This window comes from Rosa chinensis, chromosome 1, assembly GCF_002994745.2.
Source record: "Rosa chinensis cultivar Old Blush chromosome 1, RchiOBHm-V2, whole genome shotgun sequence".
Lineage (NCBI taxonomy): Eukaryota > Viridiplantae > Streptophyta > Magnoliopsida > Rosales > Rosaceae > Rosa > Rosa chinensis.
The window spans coordinates 53,798,558-53,817,551 of NC_037088.1; the positions used below are offsets into that span (position 1 = coordinate 53,798,558).

Consider the following 18,994-nt stretch of genomic DNA (forward strand, 5'->3'; position numbering starts at 1 on the left):
ATTACAAAGAAATTTAGAATTCCGCTAGTTACTTACCCAAAATAATAATGTTGATTCTAGAAACTCAATTTCACTCTCAAAAAACAAAATACCCTAAAATCAAATATGATGAAAATGATTTATAAAAATTAAAATTAAATTAAAATCGCATCAATATGCCCCCCCCCCCCAGCCTCATGTATATGGAGGTCTTTGAATGACAAATTGAATGAATTGAAACAAAAATAAAAATAAAGGAAAACAAAACAAAAACAACAAAAAAGGAATCCAAAGGCATCTCACCCTTGTGTCAATCACAATCCTATGAGAATTCCTTGAGATTTTTGAGGGTGAGGAAAGATGCACATCTTTTGAACAGATCCAAGATGTTGTCATCCTCCCTCAACCACATCCATCTCATGGATCTCACAAGCTGATTAGCACCATAGGCCTCGTAGACATATGGAACATGTAACACCCTATAGCTCCTCATAGATAGCATCTCTCAATCTCTCAACAAACTTCCATCTCACTAGATCAAAAACCATGAACTAGACAGAGAACTCTAGCAAGTTCAAAGGCAAAAGAGAAACAAGATGCAGAGAGAGAGAGAGATGAAGAATGAGAGGCAGGGTTGCAACTTTGGGACGTGTCTATTAGAGTCCGTTATATATAGTCATATGTTGGAGAATATAAAATTACATAATTACCCCTATTTATGTCCAATCAAGTGCGTTACAAGGAAACAAAGGGTGGTTTTACTGTCATTTCACACAGAGAACACGAAAGCATTGCTGCAGCGGATTATTGCCCAAGAGTTAGTTTCTGTAACGAACTTGACCTTTACTTCGTCTTTCCCTAGTTCGTCGCCTGAAAAGGCTCAATCTTTACATCCCACGAATGGTAACATAAGGTGGTAATTGATTCAAATTAAGGTAATTTTTTATTGCTGGATTCACAAATCACGATTAAATCACAACTATAGAGCCCTCAACCTCATGGATATTGAAGCAAAGGCTTTATAATAAAGAAATCTTGAGTTAATTGAACAAAAAAAATCATATATCTTTGACTCACCCTTGTGTCAATCACAATCCTATGAGAATTCCTCGAGATTTTTTAGGGTGAGGAAAGATGCACATCTTTTGAACACATCCAAGATGTTGTCATCCTTTCTCAACCACATCCATCTCATGGATCTCACAAGCTGATTAACACCATAGGCCTCATAGACATATGGAACATGTAACACCATATAGCTCCTCATAGATAACATCTCTCAACAAAGTTTCAATCTCACTAGATCAAAAACCATGAACTAGAGGGAGAACTCTAGGAAGTTTAAAGGCAAGAGAGAAACAAGATGCAGAGGGAGAGAGAGAGAGAGAGATGAAGAATGAGAGGCAGGGTTGCAAGTTGCAACTTTGGAACGTGTCTATTAAGAGTCCGTTAGGCTATCTCCAATAGAAGGTTCAAAGTCTATATTTTAGACCATGGTTGAGCAAAAACCATCTCCAATCATGGATTAGGTCTATTACAAAAATGTTTCATGGTGGTCTAAAGTCCATTTCTTGGTCTAAATATAGACCACCAAAGTTGGTCCACTTCAAGCTTCAAGTTGCATTATTGCATAATTAATCCAATTTTTTTTTTGAATAAATTTAATTTTATGAAATAAATTTGACCTAATAGTTTATTATTATTATTATTATTTATTAGTGGTATGATACATCAACTAAATATAATTATGAAATATAATACAAAATAAGCAGTTATAATAATACTTTACTGCATTTATTCATTACAATAATTGAAAAAAAAAAACGGTAAAAACGAAGACAATGCAAAGACATACTCAAACATGACAATAAATTGTCAATTATTACAACCACAAATATATAAACTGAAAACAAGCCACATCCATATCATCGGGGTCTTCTTTGTCCTCGTCTTGACCAAACATGTTTGATAAGGTCTTGTTGCAAATCATTGTTTGCGTAACGTGAGCGTATCATCCTATAACGAAGTATGTATTCCTCCATTGAATTTTAAAGTATATAAAATAAAAATAATAAAATAGATATATAATTTAGACCTCAAATGATTGGAGTTGATAAAATTATAGACCTCACTAAATTCAAAGGTATTTTAGACCTCCACGATATGTTGGAGAATATAAAATTACATAATTACCCCTATTATGTCCAATCAAGTTCGTTAGAAGGAAACAAAGAGTAGTTTTACGGTCATTTCACACAGAGAACACGAAAGCATTGCTGCAGCGGATTATTGCCCAAGAGTTAGTTTCTGTAACGAACTTGACCTGTACTTCGTCTTTCCCCAGTTCGTCGCCGGAAAAGGCTCAATCTTTACATTCCACGAATGGTAACATAAGGTGGTAATTGATTCAAAGTAAGGTAATTTTTTATTGCTGGATTCACAAATCACGATTAATTTCTGGGTTTAATTTCAAACGGGATTGTAGGGATTGGATTCATGAATCTGACGATTAGTTTCCAAGTTTTAATTGAATTAATTGTATTGGATTTCAATGTTGATTGGATTGGAAGGAGGATTGTGATTGAAAAATTCAAAGATTTTGGGATTGCTGAAAGGGTAATTCACTCTTTACTGATTTGAGAGTTCATTGTTGAGCATGATTCAAATTGAAGTTTCCTTTTTTCTTATGACCCAAATTAAAGAAACAAACTTTCTTTTCTGAATTACTGGAACATCAAACTTTCTTTAATGATTCAAAATTCAAGGTTTACCTGTTACCATTTCAGGTGGAATTTCAATCATCTGGTTCTCTACAAGTCCAGGTCCCTTTTTCTCCCTTAGCTTTGTTTGCAACAACATCAATTTCTGCCCTCTATTTCCAATGCAGTCCAGGTCCCTTTGCTCAAAATATAATTGAATTGGCATTGTGAATAGATCTACAGAATTTTGGAGGGTCATCAGCAGCAGGGTATGCAACATCTTTACAAGTTACAGCAGCAGGCTACAGTTGAATCAATTTTAATTACATGTTTTCCTCAATATCCATTGATTTATTGAAAGTTCCTAGCTAGTCTCTTACTCTCTTTGACGTCTAACCTTTATTACTTTTTGTAGGTCTCATATTGCTGTTGTCTGCATCGTCTCAGCATTCATTCAAATATCCAGAGGTTTGTTCAACTTGTGACAAGGGGCCAAGGAGGACCCTAGCTAAGTCTGGAAGTGATCACCGTCGCTCCTTGCCTGTGGAGCTCATACTGATACAAGTATCGGACCTGCATCTGTGGACCAACCGGTATGTATTAACAGATTAGACTACTTGTTAATTGTTATAGCCAAGTTTGAATCCCTCTTCCTCCGAGTACAAAAAATGAAGATAAAGATTGTGTTTCAGTTCATCAGCCAACTTTGTTGTTGTGAATTAGGTGATTACTATCAACAGCAAGTTTCCAGGGCCTCTATTCAATGCCACAACCAAGAATCATTCTGATATATTTTAATTTCTATTATGAGAAAAACTCTAGCAAATCGGTAGGTACTTACAGTGAGGGATTCGGATGCCAGACCACATAGGAGAGAAAACAATGAATAAGACTCTTCCTAGTACCCGTGTTGGTTACATATAACCTGACTCATTATACTATCAGACTGGTGAAACTGTGTAGATACTAAAATAACTGTCAAGTCATGCCTATCACTTTTATTTTCTTTAAGAAATAATGGACTTCTGTAATAGGACTACATACATAGTATGGATCAATTTGAATCCCAGTTCTAACAATATCCATCTCTTGCAGGCTTCATGGTTCACTGCTTTCTACTACAGACCATCGATTTTTTGCAGGAAGTGTTTAGTGGTTTGACATTGTAAGTTTTAAAGAAGTATATTTCAATTGTGTTGTTACAATAATCAGTTCCATAGTAATGTAGAAAAGTATTTGGTGAAATGTGACTTGAGAAATATTGCAAGTATGAAAAACAAAGCATTGTAAGTATAAGAACGATGGTAGCTCAAACATACAAAGTATTTGGCGTCCTGATTTTGTGTCATCATTAGTGTAGTCTATCTGAGCAAATGAAATGGTTCTGTAGCTAATGGACTTATTGCGCAGCAACCAAGTCTTATCAAAAGATATGCACTCTGTCTCACGAAGGCCAAGCACAGTGATTATGGTATTTTGAATAGTGACTCTTAGACATGCTTTATGTGGTGTAGATGCTTTACAAACTAGATCCTGTGAATGTAATCTTCATTTTCCACTCTTTGTAGTTAGGTTCAACATGAGGATATTGATTTTAGTTCAGACAGGAGTTTAGCTGTAAATAGGCTTATTTAGGTGATGTTAATGCTTTTATGAAGAGTAAACTATTAAATCTTCTTGTTTGACTGTATATGTTTTTTTGGAGTCAGTTCTGAGTTCTGACATTTTTATTTCTTGTATGGAGCTTAAAGTAAGGCTTGTATATTAATCACTGGTTTAAGTATTTCAGCTACAGAGTTATGCTTAGAACGTAATGAATTTATATCTTTTGTTTAAATGTATTTCTTATCAATTAAATTCCCACTTAATACAGGTGTAAAGTTCCAGAGAGGAATTGGACATATTCATTTACTATCCCTCAAAAAAAAAAAGTATGTGCTCTGGCGTTAGTGCATTATCAGATTTCCAACGTCTCTGTAAAACTTGAACAGGAGCTCATTCTAGGAGAGAAATATTATGTTCAAGCAAGAAGTGGTTGCAAGATAAAACAACCAGGCCTAAAGATTAAAGAATTGTGGTGCAGGAATGCAATACAAAAACTATTACTGCTGGGAAGATGGAGTTTGAGGCACAAATTGCCTATTCTGCCATGTCAGAACTGGACCTACCTGTTCCAGCTCAAGGATCAATGCTGGTGTGGATTTTGGTCCAATGGGCCATAATCGTCCGGTCATCCAAGTTACCATTTCTGCAACCAAAAGCAGAATTTGATCGTCTCATTGGTGTTTGGTGCCAGACAAGTTACAAGGTAATAATTCTGCACCATATTAATGATCACACACATATCATTAAGCACAAATTTGATTGTGATTAACATAAATTATATGTCACATAAATCTAATATGATCTTAGGTGCATACTCAGCAGCAAGCTAATGGCCGCCTACAATAGTACCCCTGATAAAATCTTGATGAATGCAAATAGATCATACCGGGATCAATCCTCCCACAAAGGCCTATGAAACCTTATCTGTTGCACCAGGTACAAATAGGGTTTAGTTTAATACTGATGTTTGCTCTCTTATTTGACTAGGATGTCGAATTGTCAGTTAGACAGTTACTGATCCAAAGCAGCGATTACTTGCTAACAGCCCAAATGCAATATTTAAGCAATTAGGTGATTATAATGTTTAACGATTTTGTGCATGGAAGACATACCTAATTAGGATATCCAATGTTGGGAGTGCATGGAGTTTCAATTTCATGATTAAAACATCATCGAATGGTGCTGGTTGAAGCAGAAGGATCCTACACTGATGAAAGCACCATGGATTCTGTTGAAACAACATTGTGTTCGGAGTTACAGGAAACACTTTGAGCTTCTCTTTACAATTAAAGATCTATCTTAGAAAAATAACTAGCTAGACATTAACACAAAATCGACATCATCACATGATCTGTACTCTGTCATTTATTCATCTTACTGGGATTGAACTTTATATCTTGTTAAGGTGGAACCTGACTACAGGGACAGAAAGGCCTAATCCACAAGGAAACTTTAACGTAGATAATGTGCATCAACAGCAGATATTGATGGTGCACCCAAGTTTACAGCCAACAATTTGTCTTACTTAACCCCAGATACACCATTGAGCTTGCATGAATTCTCTACTTACTCTACGAATGTTAAACCTGAGCATGGAGCTGTTGCAAGTGGGATTCACAAAGGGTGGATGGAACTTGTTTTCCACAATTATTTGGAGGTCATGGATTCCTGGCATTAGGATGACTTCGGATTTTTTGCTGTTGGGTAAGTACCAAGTCTAATGTATCATCAGGGAAATGTTCAATTGTCAAACTCTTAGCGAGTTGTAACATGACAGGGTAGACTTTCTGATACTGAAATATTTTTCAGCTATGGCAATGGAGTTCTTTTGAAAACCAATTGGACGGAAATATATTTCCAAGAGGGAGGATAGATAACAGATCTGAACTCAACTTACTTCTTATTTTCAGAATTGTACCATGCTTTCAGTGATTTAGATTTGTTTTTTAATTCTAGTTTAAAAAAGGAGAAAACAGTGCAACAAATCTATAAACTATATTCTCAAACTTGTTTCTAGCAGGTACTATGGAATTTTGAGGTATCTGACTCTGAATGCCTTATGTTGCTACTGCTGGTAAATTGCTCGAACTGATTGGGACATTTTGCAGTTGGATAATGGTTCTTGAAAGCTTGCAATTACCCTGTACCTGTAATATATTTTTGAACTGTAATGTTACTTTTGAACTCAAGTTTGCAGGGACATGCATATGCAATTGTTTTGTAGTTGATTTGCATAGGGCATGGCAAGAGTTTGTACAGACATTCTATTTCAATTAATGGAATACATATCTGATATGTGTTTGCTGTTAAGTTATTATTCTGGCATAAGGTTTTGAAATGAATTATTGTTGGTTGAGCAGCTACATTGAATGTACTGTCATATTTGGCAAATGAGCAGCAGTATAAAATTTGCCTGCAAACAAGAAATGCAAATAATGGGGTGCAGGGTGTGCCACAAATGACATTTCAAAATTATTGGTGAAGTCTTTTACGGCGTGTCATGTGGGCTGTAAATGACTCTATAGGCACTCTTTTACGGCATGCATATATGTGCCATAAATGAGTTCTACAAGATATCTTTTACGGCGCGATTTGTTGAACATTTACGGCGCACTTATATGTCAGATGAGAGATCAGAGATTTGGTGGTAACATTTTTACGGCGTGCTTAGATGAATATTTATGGCTCACAAATGCATGCTGTAAATGGGATATGTCTTTTACGGCGCGAGCTTTTACAGCGTGTTTTTGTGCGCCGTAAATAGGCTTTTACGGCGCACATGGTGGGCCGTAAAAGACCAGTTTTGGTGTAGTGCTTCCAGTACTCTTGACTTTGTGTGTGTGATAGATTTGCTGGTGTGATTTGTGTATTGTTTCTACATTCTCATTGGTGATTGGTATTAGACGAGTTACAAGGTAGCAAATTTGCACCATGTTAATGATCAAACACATCATTATGCACAAAGTTGATTGTGATTAACATCATTTTTATGTTACAATATGTAACAGGAACTAAGTTTCATACGCAGCAGCAAACAAATGGCCGCCAACAATAGTACCCCTGATAAATCTTGAAGAATGGAAAAGGATCATATCGGACAGGACCCGCCCCGGATTTCACCCCGAAATCCGGAGTGGCCCTGCGGGGCCCACCTTAGTGATAACTCTACCGAGAACTGGTCGAGTCACCCCTAAAGTGGACTACCCAAAACAGTAACCCACAATAGATCAGAGCCAAACAAAGAAGTGCGGAAGCTATTCGTCAACTATGCCTCGAACCACGTACGCCCGACCTCAACTAATAACGCCTGCAAACTGGGCATTAGAAACCGAAAGGCCAAGGGGAAAAGTACAAGAAAAACGTTAGCGTGAGTGGACAAAAATAAACAAATATAAACCAAATGGATTTTATACTTTCCCACATTTATTTCCTTTAGAAATTCCCGATGCATGCAAGGATTTACGAAAATAAAACAAAAGGAGTTCCACTCATGAAAACCGACTAGCCCCGCTAGCCACATACGATTTAAAATAACAGTTGGAACTCTGATATTCAAGGAAAATAAGACCAGCCCCGCTGGTTAAACAAAAATCGAGCTAGCCCCGCTAGCTAAAGTAGTAAAGTGAGTGGGGGAAAGCGATAGCCATACAAGTGAGCCTCCCAGGCTTGGGTGATAGCCTCCCAGGCTAAAGAAACTCCCATAACTCCCGTAATATACCCTTACACCACTAAGTATAGCGATAGGATACCGGGCTACAGCATTACTATCACATAGACAGTAACCTGCGCCACAAAGGCGGAGGGCTACGGTGATCCCATCACCGCGCCACAAAGGCGGAAATCAATGCTAGCAATGATAAGTCACCCAAAGTATGGCAAAGAAAATCCGAAAGCCAAGTAAATCCATAAAACTTCCCCAACTCTCGTAAATAAATTTCCAACGACGTGTCCCACACGCCAAGATAACCTCATCTTCAAAATAAATAAGATATAAATAAGTATAAAGATTAACTTCATAGAATTTCATAAAAATCTCAATTGCCGAATATAAATATAATATAAGTAGTATAAATCCGGAAATCATATCGGAAATAAATAAATAAGAAAAGATAAGCGTAATCCAATGACGTGACCCCGCACGCCATAAAATCTCCAAGTAAATCAATTAACCAAAACCGTTTCCGAAAATAATCGTGTGCTCAAGAAAGTAAATTGATAAATAATTTATAACTTCGGAACTATTTAAATAAATGCATGCATCATTCTTTTGCAAATAAAAGTCCACTCACAGTACTATTGGGCGACCACACAAACGAGTTCCTTTATCTAGCCGTAGCTCGCAACATTGCCCTGTACACAATTAAATTTCCGTAAACAGCAATCCGATAAAATAATTACGAACCTAAACGAAACCTGAAAATCTCTATCTCCATTACTTCTCAAATTCACCCCAAATCTCTTCCACAATTCCAATTCCTCAATTTACATATTCCATAATGAAGACGAGGGAAATCCGGCCGTCGGATTTCCCACAATTCCACCACAAAACTCCAAACTTCGAAAATTCACAAACAATTCCAAACTCCTCCAAAATTCACCAAACTTCACATATATGCCCTATGATAATTATAGAATTTAACTAGCCAGAAAATGAAATTAAAAAGCTACCCTAGCCGCCGCCACCGCCACCAGCTCCGATGGCCACCAAACTTTGGCAGCAGCACCTACTCAACACACTGATTCAACTTCTCAACTACAACATTCCCAAATAACAATTAAAAACGGCCGAAATCGATCAATGAACAAAACCCAGAAATCCTCAAGAACCCTAGAATTTCAATTCGTCGATTCGGCATTTACACAACAAATCGTGATACAAGGCCATAGGGGAAAAGATCAGTGATGAAAACCGAACCTTCGACGGCGAGATGGGGACCGGAGGTGGCCGGAATGGCCGGGAATCGGCCAAAATCCAAAACTGCAACCGGGGAGGAAATTCGTTCGATCCGAGCTTTTCCGGCCAAATCGTCCAAAGATGCTTCCACAGACGTGACCGGGGGAGGAAACCGAGCTTGGGGTTGGCCGGATTACGTCCGGAGGCGGCCGGAAGAGGAAGAACTCGGAGGGGGAGCGAATCGGCCGAGAGAGGAAGGGAGAGTCGGGGAGAGAGAAAGAGAATGGGGGGTGGGTTTCCGGTTTTGGAAACCTACCCTGGTAAGTTTCTATTTTAATCAAAAATTACCATGAACAGTAACTTCACATTTTTGGCCATAACTCTCGCATACTAAGTCCGATTTTTACGCACCACATATGCACGCGCTCGGTTTAACGTCCCCTACAACTTTCATGAAGAACCTTTCCTCAAATTTTGACCCGAACAAAAAGTCAACTTTTAGGGCCACTAAAAGTACCAAACCGAAAGTAAAAGTGAAAGTAAAGGCTGTTTACCGTCCAAATGACTAGTAAACCGGTAAATTCAGGTTCGGGACGTTACAATATCGGGGATCGAGCTTCTCACAAAGGCCTATATATGAAACCTTCTTTGCAAATTACACAGGGTACTAATCAGACAAACTAGCTAGCCACTACTAATCACTTGAATCAATTTTGATCATATGTTTTCCCAATACCAATTCATTTCTTGAAAACTCCTAGCTAGTCTCTTTCACATCTAACCTTTGCTTCTTGCTTTTTGTACGTCTCATCCATTATCTTTATTGTTGCTACATTCATTCAAATATCCAGAGGTTCATTCAACTTTTGATAAGGGGCCAAAGAGGACCCTAGGTAGAAGTTAGGAAACTACTTTTTTCTGAGGATAATTCAATTCATTGGACAAAAGTCTTATTATCTAACTAGTTCATGGATTATTTGTATATTTTTCCTATTAATTTATGATACAGAAATCAGTTCCTTAGAACTAGTCTATCTTAAGATGTTCGGGCAAGTACTAGAATGCCGCAGTCTCCTTATCTCCTACTATCCAAGTGCTTCCTCAGTTTGTTTTGCAGCAAGATTCATGGAAGATTACTACTAATTCCAGACCATCTAAGACATAATCAAGTGATCTTGATCAATTTCAATATGACACATATGCTTAGGAAGAGTATTTCATATTTAAAAGTATCAAGGATACAATCACTTTCTAGAAGCATAAATGTTGAAAGGGCGGAAATGTGAACAAATAGGATGATCCAGGATCCTTAAGGAAAACACTCTACTATGGGATCTCTTTAATTTTAAGGAAATCTCTCTACTATACCTCTATGAATGTTAAAACCAGTGTGAATTTCTTGGGAAAACGACATGTTAGAAGTTGCAGAAGTACTGATCGATGGCAAGGATGATGTGAATGTAATGTTCCAGATTCCTTTCTAATTAAGGCTGTTTATATGATGCATTTGTTGAATCCAAAGGCATTTGTTGAATCCAAAGGACTAAGTAAGCTATCCTCCTTCTGAGATACTCTTATTTGAAATAAATGGCGGCATATACTTGATTTTGACTAGCCTTTAAAATGAGAACCTGGCAGAATAAGTTTTTGTAACAGAACACTTATAACGAGGGATTCTGAATGACTTGATAAGAGAACAGCTTTTACATTTTGTATATGTATGTTGGTTTAGCTATGAAATCAAATAAGTAGGGTGTACCACAATAACCAGAAACTCTTTCCTCAAATCAGAAGGATTAACCTTCAAAGAAATAATCAAAATCCTTCTGCCAAAGTCAAAATAAGATACAGTCCGATGGATTCTTTCTGGTAAACAAAGGAATTGCTATAAAATACAGTCGGGAGGATTAACTCTCCCTTTCATTTTTTTTTTTCTGGTGAAACGATAAATGACTAAAATACAGTCGGAAGGATTAGCTCTCGCTTCCATAGCCGAGTCATCCTTAGTGGTTGATCCAGTTGAGCCCCTAGACTGTTTATTGCTCATCCGCTTCCACAGTTGGCATTGGGTATCGGCACAAGGGACAAAGGTGACTGATCTCCAGGGACTGGACAATGCAATCGACATGATACTGGTGTTTACAGGGTAAGGTAGTAACCAGTTGATCAACACAGTTTGCAAAGTCGTCGAGACAAATAGCACATGATCCAAGATCTACTTCCAAAGTATCAAGTTTTATTTTCTTCAAACTCTTGATCCAAGATCTACTTGCAGGAACAAATTTGAGCTTATTTGTACCCCAATGGTCCTCATATACGATGTGTTCTTGTGCCACCCAATCAACAATCTCATGATAGTCAGCACTACCCAACAAGGACACACTGATGTCCAATATATTCACAGTATATGGCACATAATGGGGGGTGTCGTCAATCGGTACAAGATACCTCTGAATGAATTTCTGAAGAATAGCTTCATGTTCTTCTGGTGGGACACCCATACGCAAAAGATGCTCTGCAATAAACTTTAATTTGGCTGGGCCAGGTCGGACAAGAAGTGCCTGTTCATCTACGAGGGTTGGTTCACCATCCTGTGTGAAGTCTCGTGGATTATCATACCAAAACCGGCTTTGTTTGAGAAGACGTAGTATGACCAGAGTCCCTTCTCCCTCGTCCAATATTGGTACCGGTACTTGAGACACCGTGCTATGAAAAATATGCCTCTCTGCGGACATGCTTGTGCAACTGATATTAAAAATGGAGACCTTTCAGTCGATATCTGATTATATCAAACTAGCAGTGAGGGTGATGGACTATATAGGTGGCTTAGTCCAAAATCAACGAGGAGTAAGAGTCCATATTCTACAAGGATTAGGAAAACAAGGACCAAGTGTTTCTCTTCGACAAGGATTAGGAAAAGCCCTTTCTTCTAGGAGGATTAGGAATCCCTTTCTTCTAGCAATCCCTAAAAAGGCCTAAATCCAACCCCTGCCCACCCATCCCTCATACGCTCCTTGCCATTTGTTTTTACAACTGGTTGATAAAAGACTCTTGGGGAAAAGTAATTTTGATTGTACAGAGATTACTTACCGGAGTCTCAAAGGTAAAATCTTTGAGTCTGAAATAACATTACTTGACGCTCCCAAACCAATTCTCAACCAGTCTCCTAGCTATTGCCCTATATATCTGGGGAAATGACAAGTTTTACCTGACCGCCGATCCGAAAAAACAAAACAAAAAAATCACAAACCCAACAGCCAGGCAAATCCATAGCAAGCCAAAACAGATACAAGTAGAAAAAAAGAAATCACCTTTCCTTATTCTGGGAATTGACAAGTTGGAAGAGATCTATACGACCGGCTTGAAATTGCACAGTGAAGCAGACCTTGTCTCCATCTGAACCAATCTAAAATTACCCAGAATTGAAAAATAACAATCAGAGAACCGAAAAGTCTCCATCTTTAACAACAAACAAAGAGACAAAAGCTCGACCTCAGGTCAGCTGCGGTGGCGGCGACATCGAACCTCGGCTGAGCAGGAGGTCCAGCACCTACGTCTCAGCGGATTTAAGTACAAACGGTCCGGGCCAGCAGGGAGCATTTATTAATCATACTTGTGTTCTTTTTTTTTTTTTTAATATAAAAAATAAAAAACAAACAAACAAAACAAAACACAAATATGATTCATACTTGACCAAAAAAATACTTGTGTTTTTCACCCGAAAATGGGCACTCTATGACAGTGTTCATTATCTCCTTTTTTTTTTTTAAACGAAAAGATTATTAATTAGGGTGTAAATGAAAACTTCATGGGCAGGGGTTGTTAATGGGCCGAGTTCGGCCTTTTAATATTATTAGAAAATTACACAGTAGCACCAGACCAAAGATATAAATACAGAAAACCCACCTTCAAATAGTTTTATATAAATAAAGACACAAGCCCAACCCAAAAACCAAATGAAGCAGGCCTGGCTTCGAATTTTGATGGAAAATGACTAAAATATCCAATTTTCATCACATTTTATGCACATGCCACTGCCATAATCCAAAACAATCAAAAACTGAAATCTCAAAACGCAAAACGCAAACCTCAAATCAGAAACGCTAAAACCTCCAGCGACGAATCCAAAACGCATTGCAAAATCTCTGAAGCAGTAGCACTCAGCTTGAATCTGGCTTCAATGAAGGTCGATAAGATAAGCCCTTACTCCAATTTCTGTGGGTGAACACAGCTTTTGGTTTATACTTGAAGATTTGGAATTTGGGAGACCTCGACTGTATTGTTCGCTGTTCATAGTGACAGTTTGGTTTGGTTGGCCCTTTTCCGACCTCAATTTGTTCCTCTGGGCATGGATTAATACTGAATAATGTTTGGTTCACAAAGTTGAAGAACTTGATGGAAATCGGAGAATTTGCTTTGTGTCTGGTCGAGTTATCGAAGAAGAATAGCTAGCCCGTTTGCTTTCAATATGAACTAATCGGTTACCCAGATGCGGGCAGACTAGAGATTGATAGAAGTTATGTTGGAATCAGAACAAGAGCTGGGAAGTTTTGGTTTGTTCGGACTACGCAACATAAAGGTACAATTCTCTATACTATGAATGATCTTGACATGTAGATATTGTATTTGTTGAAAAATTAACAAAGTTTGGCAATTACTTTGATTATAGAATTGGACACCTGATTCTTCATGATTATTATAAAAAATGAATATGAAAGTTTGATGCAGGAAAGTATGGATGTACAACGAAGGTGCTGGGTTTGAAATTTATGTTGTCAAGGTCAGCTAGGTTTTATTTAAAGATTTTGGCTTTGGTGAGATCTGGTTGTTTTGTGTGCAATGATAATTGGTTTACATGCTTATTTGAGTTCATTTCACAGAGAATGGTAGTTTGGTATCCAATCTTAATTAAGAGTGATTATATAGAAAGATGAGAACCATTGTATATCAATAAATGCATTGAGTAAATTGGTCTTTAAACGTGAAATAAGAAGGGGAAAGAAAGATATTTGGAATTTGGATGCTGTGCCTTTTGCAAAGTAGCGGTTACTTGGTAATTGTTGGTAATTAAGAAATGCAGTGGCTCTTAGTAAGATTATGAACTTAAGAGATGGAAGTGTATAGATTGTTAGTTAATTTGGTATATGCCAGTTTCCGGCCAGTATACTTGGTTTACCATTAATTGTGATACTGGACATAAGTTGTAAGTATATGTATACACTGTGTGTAAGCACGGAAATTTTATTCCCACATGCTTTTGAAGTAACTAAAGTACTAGTTTCTTGCTGTACTCACTTTGATTAATTGAAATCCTTGAGTTCTCTGTGAATAGGCATAAACAAACACAGAGGAATCCTTGTAAAATGAATAACACCAGCGAGTGTAGTAGCAGGATTAGACGATGACGAGTGCAGTAGCAGAACACGAGTATGAGGACAGTAGCAGAACTGGACGAGTATGAGTGCAGCGAGTGCAGTAGCAGGATTGGACGAGTGCAGTAGCAGGATTAGGTGATGACGAGAGCAGTAGCAGAACATGACGAGTATGAGTGCAGCGAGTGCAGTAGCAGGATTGAATGAGTGCAGTAGCAGGATTAGACGATGACGAGTGCAGTAGCAGAACATGAGTACGAGGGCAGTAGCAGAACTAGACTAAGTATGAGTGCAATAGCAGGATTTGACGAGTGCAATAGCCGAACATGAGTAGCAGAACTGGACACGAGTACAAGTGTTGTAGCAGAACTTGACGAGTATGAGTGCAGTAGCAGGATTTGACGAGTGAGGGTGAGGATTAGGCAATGAGATGAGAGTAGTAGGAGAGTGAGATCTTGTGAAGTAACCTAAAGGGATTATTCTGAAGGAAAAAAAAAACATAAACGGATTATTCTCAAGGAAAAAAAAAAGTAACATAAACGGATTATTCTCAGAAAAAAAAAATAACATAAAAGGATTAAAAGTCAAAAGAAGTAGTTAAGGGTAAAAAAAGTAAATTAACTCATGACATGTGGCAAATGGAGAGCAGATTGTCCTTATTTGTAAGATTTAATCATTATAAAAGGATTTAGAAGTCAAAAGAAGTAGTTAAGGGTAAAAAAGTAAATTAACTCATGACATGTAGTAAGTGGAGAACACATTGTCCTTGTTTGTAAGATTTAGTCCTTATATGTTTAATTCAATCTTTAGATGATGTATTTGTTAAGTCAACTTTTGTCAATAACTTATATGTAATTTGTTATAATATTTTTACATAATGACTTGTCAGGCTTCATTATAAATTTTAAGTCCAAACTTGTCAATATAAACCAGGTCTTGTGGGATTTTTCGGGCCGGGCCGGACCTATATTCTCTAGTTCCAAATAATAAATAATTTAGAGATCTTGACCCAAAGCATAGAATCAGGCCAAAGTTTTCTCACTTACACCACCAAGAGTTTTTTATACCCAACTACCCAATTAAGTGTTAAATGACAATTTTAACCTCCAATTAATTAAAAAAATTCCTCTCTCTGTGTGTGCAAAATCAACCGCCACCACCAAAACAGAATCATAAGAAAGTCGCCGCCAGCGCAAGATCATCAACTGTCTTTTGGTGGGCCGTCAACTTCTGTTTGGTGGGCCGTCAACTTCTTTTTCTTCTGGTTAAATGATAGGGAAAAAAATACAAACAGTACCCAATCTATGGCCCACTAGTAACTTCAGTACCCAAGTTTTCAAAACTATCACTTTGGTACCCAGGTTATCTAGCCCGACCCAACTTTAGTACCTAAAACACTGTTTGCCATTACGGTGTTAGCCACCTGGCAAACTTTGAAGGGTATTATGGTCCCTTCACTGTTCGTCTTCTTCTTCCTCACACTCTCTTCGTGACCAAAACCCAGTCGCCGTCTGCAGTTCAAAACCGTCCCCGAAGCTGTCGCATCTTCCAGAAAAAGAGAAGTCACAGCGAATCCCACCACCAATCAAGGCCCTAACTCCGATCCTCACAGCCTGGGAAACATCAAACAACATCAATCCAAATCTTTGGAATTTCATTTCCCATCTTCATAGTGTGAGTGAGTCTCAGAGAGAGAGAGGCATCGGGAGCTTGGCCGAGAGAACCACAAAGCCGTCGAGAGCTTCACTCGGCAGCGCCTCCAGGTCTGAAAAACCTAGCTGAGATTCACCTCATTCTTATCTGAAAAACCTCTAAGTTGCATAATTCTCAGTATGTAGAGCTGCAATCGCAACAAACACGAAATCTCTTTGCGAAAAGCAAATATCTCAAATCAAATCCTTCATAAAAATGATGAACAAATAAACATTAATTTACACTAACACAACCAAATTAAGCAACAATTCAACACACATTGAATCAAATTACTCAAATTGAAGTTCAATCGAAAGTCAAGCATACCATCTGAATCTTCATCATCATCAGAGAGAGGGAAATCGAGCCAAGTCTCGGGATGCATAGAAACATTTCTCACGAACGCAAGAACCTCCGGCGTCACACCGAGAGCCAGCCCAGCCGCCTCGGCCTCTTCCTCCGATCCAAACTGAAGCAAATTCGAAGCGATCTTAGTGAACTCCGAAACCGCCATATTGCTCGAAAGCTTCGAGATCCCGCTCTTGAACTTTCCGCCGATCTCCGCGAAATCGCTCTGGATTCCGGCGATCACGTCCTCCTCGGAGAGCTCCGGATCGGACGGCTCTCCCTGCTCGGCGGGTTTCGGAGCGGCCGCATTGGGCGGCGGGGCGAGAAACGAGGCGACGCCCCAGAACTGGCGGGACAGGGTTTTGGTGAGCTCTTGAATTTTCGCTGCAGGGGTTGCGGCGGGGGGGGGGGGGGGGGGGGGGGCCAGCTGGAGAGGAGGAGGCGCGGGTCTTGGTCGTTGATAATGGTTAGAGAGAGAGAGAGAGAGCGAAGCAGAGGTAAAAATATATATATATATATATATATATATATAAATAATGAATTAAATATGAAAAGACAAAATTACCCTTCAATATATGCCACTTGTCAGACGTCGTTACTGAGTTAACAGCTCCAGAGACTAAAGTTGGGTCGGGCTAGATAACCTGGGTACCAAAGTGATAGTTTTGAAAACTTGGGTACTGAAGTTACTAGTGGGCCATAGGTTGAGTACTGTTTGTATTTTTTTCCCTAAATGATAAATAACTAAAATACAGTCGGAAGGATTAGCTCTCCCTTCCAAAGCCGAGTCATCCTTAGTGATTGATCCAGTTGAGCCCCTAGACTCCATTTATTGCTAATCCGTTTCCACAATTGGCATTGGGTATCGGCACAAGGGACAAAGGTGACTGATCTCCAGGGACTGGACAATGCAACCTTCATGATACTGGTGTTTGCAGGGTAAGGTTGTAACCATTTGATCAGTACATTCTGCAAAGTCCTCGAGACAAATAGCACATGACGGGATGAGTCTGATAACAGACTCTTCCAAACTATCAAGTCTTGTTTTCTTCAAACTCTTGATCGATGATCTACTTGCAGGAATAAAATTGACCCTATTACGGTACTCATCCACAAATAGGATGGTTTCTATTGCAACCCGATCTATAATGTCATGATATTGTGCAGCACCCAACAAGACCACAGTGATGTCCAGTATATTCACAGTAATAGGCAAATTATTAGCTACGTTGAACAAAATGCGCGCAAATATTTTGCTAGAAATAACTTTGTGTTCTTGTTGTGGGACACCCATACTCGAAAGATACTCGCGAACAATGCTTGTTGGGCTGGAGCAACTGCCGAGCAAAAGTCCTTTCTCAGTCACGAAAGTTGGTTCACCATCTGTTGTAAAGTCTGCTGGATCGTCATACCAAACCCGGGTTTGCTTGAAGAGACGTAGACGGATCGGATGCACACGGGGGAAATCCAAACTTGGTGCAGAGTGCCCTGTTTCTACTTGCAACGCTGTGCTAGCGAATATATGCCTCTCTGTGGACATGCTTGAAGAACTGATATTCAAGGAAACAATGGAGAGTAAGGTAGTTTTGAGGGCGAGGGATTATATATAACTAGCGCAATTAGAGTCTCTTCTACAAGGACTAGGAAAACACCTAAAATTACCTCTCTTCTACAACGATTAGGAAAACAAAAATATTCATAATTTGTGAAAGCCTATAAACCAAAACCAACAAGGATTACGAAATTGGTGTGTACGGAAATTACTTCCGCCAGCTAGAAAGAGAATGTTAGTCTCCGAGTTAGTCTCAGTCTACCAATTTGTAATCACTCTCCGGCCGGACCGGCGATTAAAATACTTACAAAGTTGGAAACCGAGGGAAACAATAATTATATTCACAAAACCCAACAATCGAATTCACAACATAACTCCAATTCACAGAGGATGACATTCAGCAAATCCATAACAATGCACAGATGCAAGTACAAAAAAGAAATCACCTTTTATTAGCCTGGGAATTGATAAGTTCGAAGGCTTGAAATTGCACAGTCAACTTGTATGCATCTAAACCAATCTAGAATTACCCAAAACGAAGAGAAGCAAAAAGTCTCCACCTTTTGAGTCTTTCCGTCGATCCGAGGAAGCTGCACCTCATTATTTATCAAATAGCTACCTGGCCCAATTCGACCCGGTTCGGTTTAAATTTAAAAACCCAGCCCAAACCGTATTGTTTGTTATTGAACCAAACCTCATTCATTTTTTTTTTTTTTTTAGAAGATTCATTTTCCATGTTTGGGAAGCACCAGCATTTTCCATGTTTGGGAAGCACCTGAATGGGAAAGAAGAAATAGTCAGGGGAAAGTTGTGGCCCGTTGATGGTCTATGCCTCTATGGTTATTTGTAGCCT

At 38.6% G+C, this 18,994-nt stretch overlaps 3 protein-coding genes across 26 annotated transcripts; 1 reads left to right on the forward strand and 2 right to left on the reverse strand.

Annotated features, from left to right (window-relative positions):
• Positions 1 to 727: 727 nt before the first annotated feature.
• Positions 728 to 6,593, forward strand: LOC112182254. 11 transcript variants are annotated; one of them, XR_002929368.2, is made up of 8 exons: positions 900 to 914; positions 2,766 to 2,801; positions 2,914 to 2,947; positions 3,094 to 3,271; positions 3,774 to 3,843; positions 4,552 to 4,609; positions 4,762 to 4,986; positions 5,091 to 6,593. XR_002929368.2 is itself a non-coding variant. In XM_024320696.2 (6 exons), the coding sequence occupies exons 1-5, from the start codon at positions 2,476 to 2,478 to the stop codon at positions 3,829 to 3,831; spliced, it is 426 nt and encodes a 141-aa protein (XP_024176464.1). In that variant the 5' UTR covers positions 2,403 to 2,475; the 3' UTR covers positions 3,832 to 3,843; positions 4,552 to 4,597. The 11 variants fall into 11 exon arrangements, 3 of the variants coding, with proteins under 3 accessions (XP_024176464.1, XP_024176466.1, XP_040373971.1); XR_002929367.2 differs by lacking the exon at positions 900 to 914 and adding an exon at positions 2,248 to 2,396; XR_002929353.2 differs by having other exon boundaries at positions 728 to 914; positions 2,766 to 2,947.
• A 4,348-nt stretch (positions 6,594 to 10,941) lies between these two features.
• LOC112182252 lies at positions 10,942 to 12,805 on the reverse strand. Of its 14 annotated transcripts, none has more exons than XR_002929350.2 (4): positions 12,670 to 12,805; positions 12,489 to 12,573; positions 12,268 to 12,363; positions 10,942 to 11,922 (listed from the first exon to the last, which is right to left on the reverse strand). XR_002929350.2 is itself a non-coding variant. In XM_024320693.2 (3 exons), exon 3 carries the CDS (start codon positions 11,910 to 11,912, stop codon positions 11,214 to 11,216), a length of 699 nt encoding a protein of 232 aa, XP_024176461.1. In that variant the 5' UTR covers positions 11,913 to 11,922; positions 12,489 to 12,583; positions 12,670 to 12,805; the 3' UTR covers positions 10,942 to 11,213. The 14 variants fall into 14 exon arrangements, 8 of the variants coding, with proteins under 8 accessions (XP_024176461.1, XP_040373959.1, XP_040373964.1 ...); XR_002929349.2 differs by having other exon boundaries at positions 12,268 to 12,385; XR_002929348.2 differs by having other exon boundaries at positions 12,489 to 12,583.
• Positions 12,806 to 17,418: 4,613 nt separating this feature from the next.
• LOC121052642 lies at positions 17,419 to 18,692 on the reverse strand. The gene is made up of 2 exons (XM_040518010.1): positions 18,588 to 18,692; positions 17,419 to 18,139 (listed from the first exon to the last, which is right to left on the reverse strand). The coding sequence occupies exon 2, from the start codon at positions 18,127 to 18,129 to the stop codon at positions 17,425 to 17,427; it is 705 nt and encodes a 234-aa protein (XP_040373944.1). The 5' UTR covers positions 18,130 to 18,139; positions 18,588 to 18,692; the 3' UTR covers positions 17,419 to 17,424.
• Positions 18,693 to 18,994: the final 302 nt, after the last annotated feature.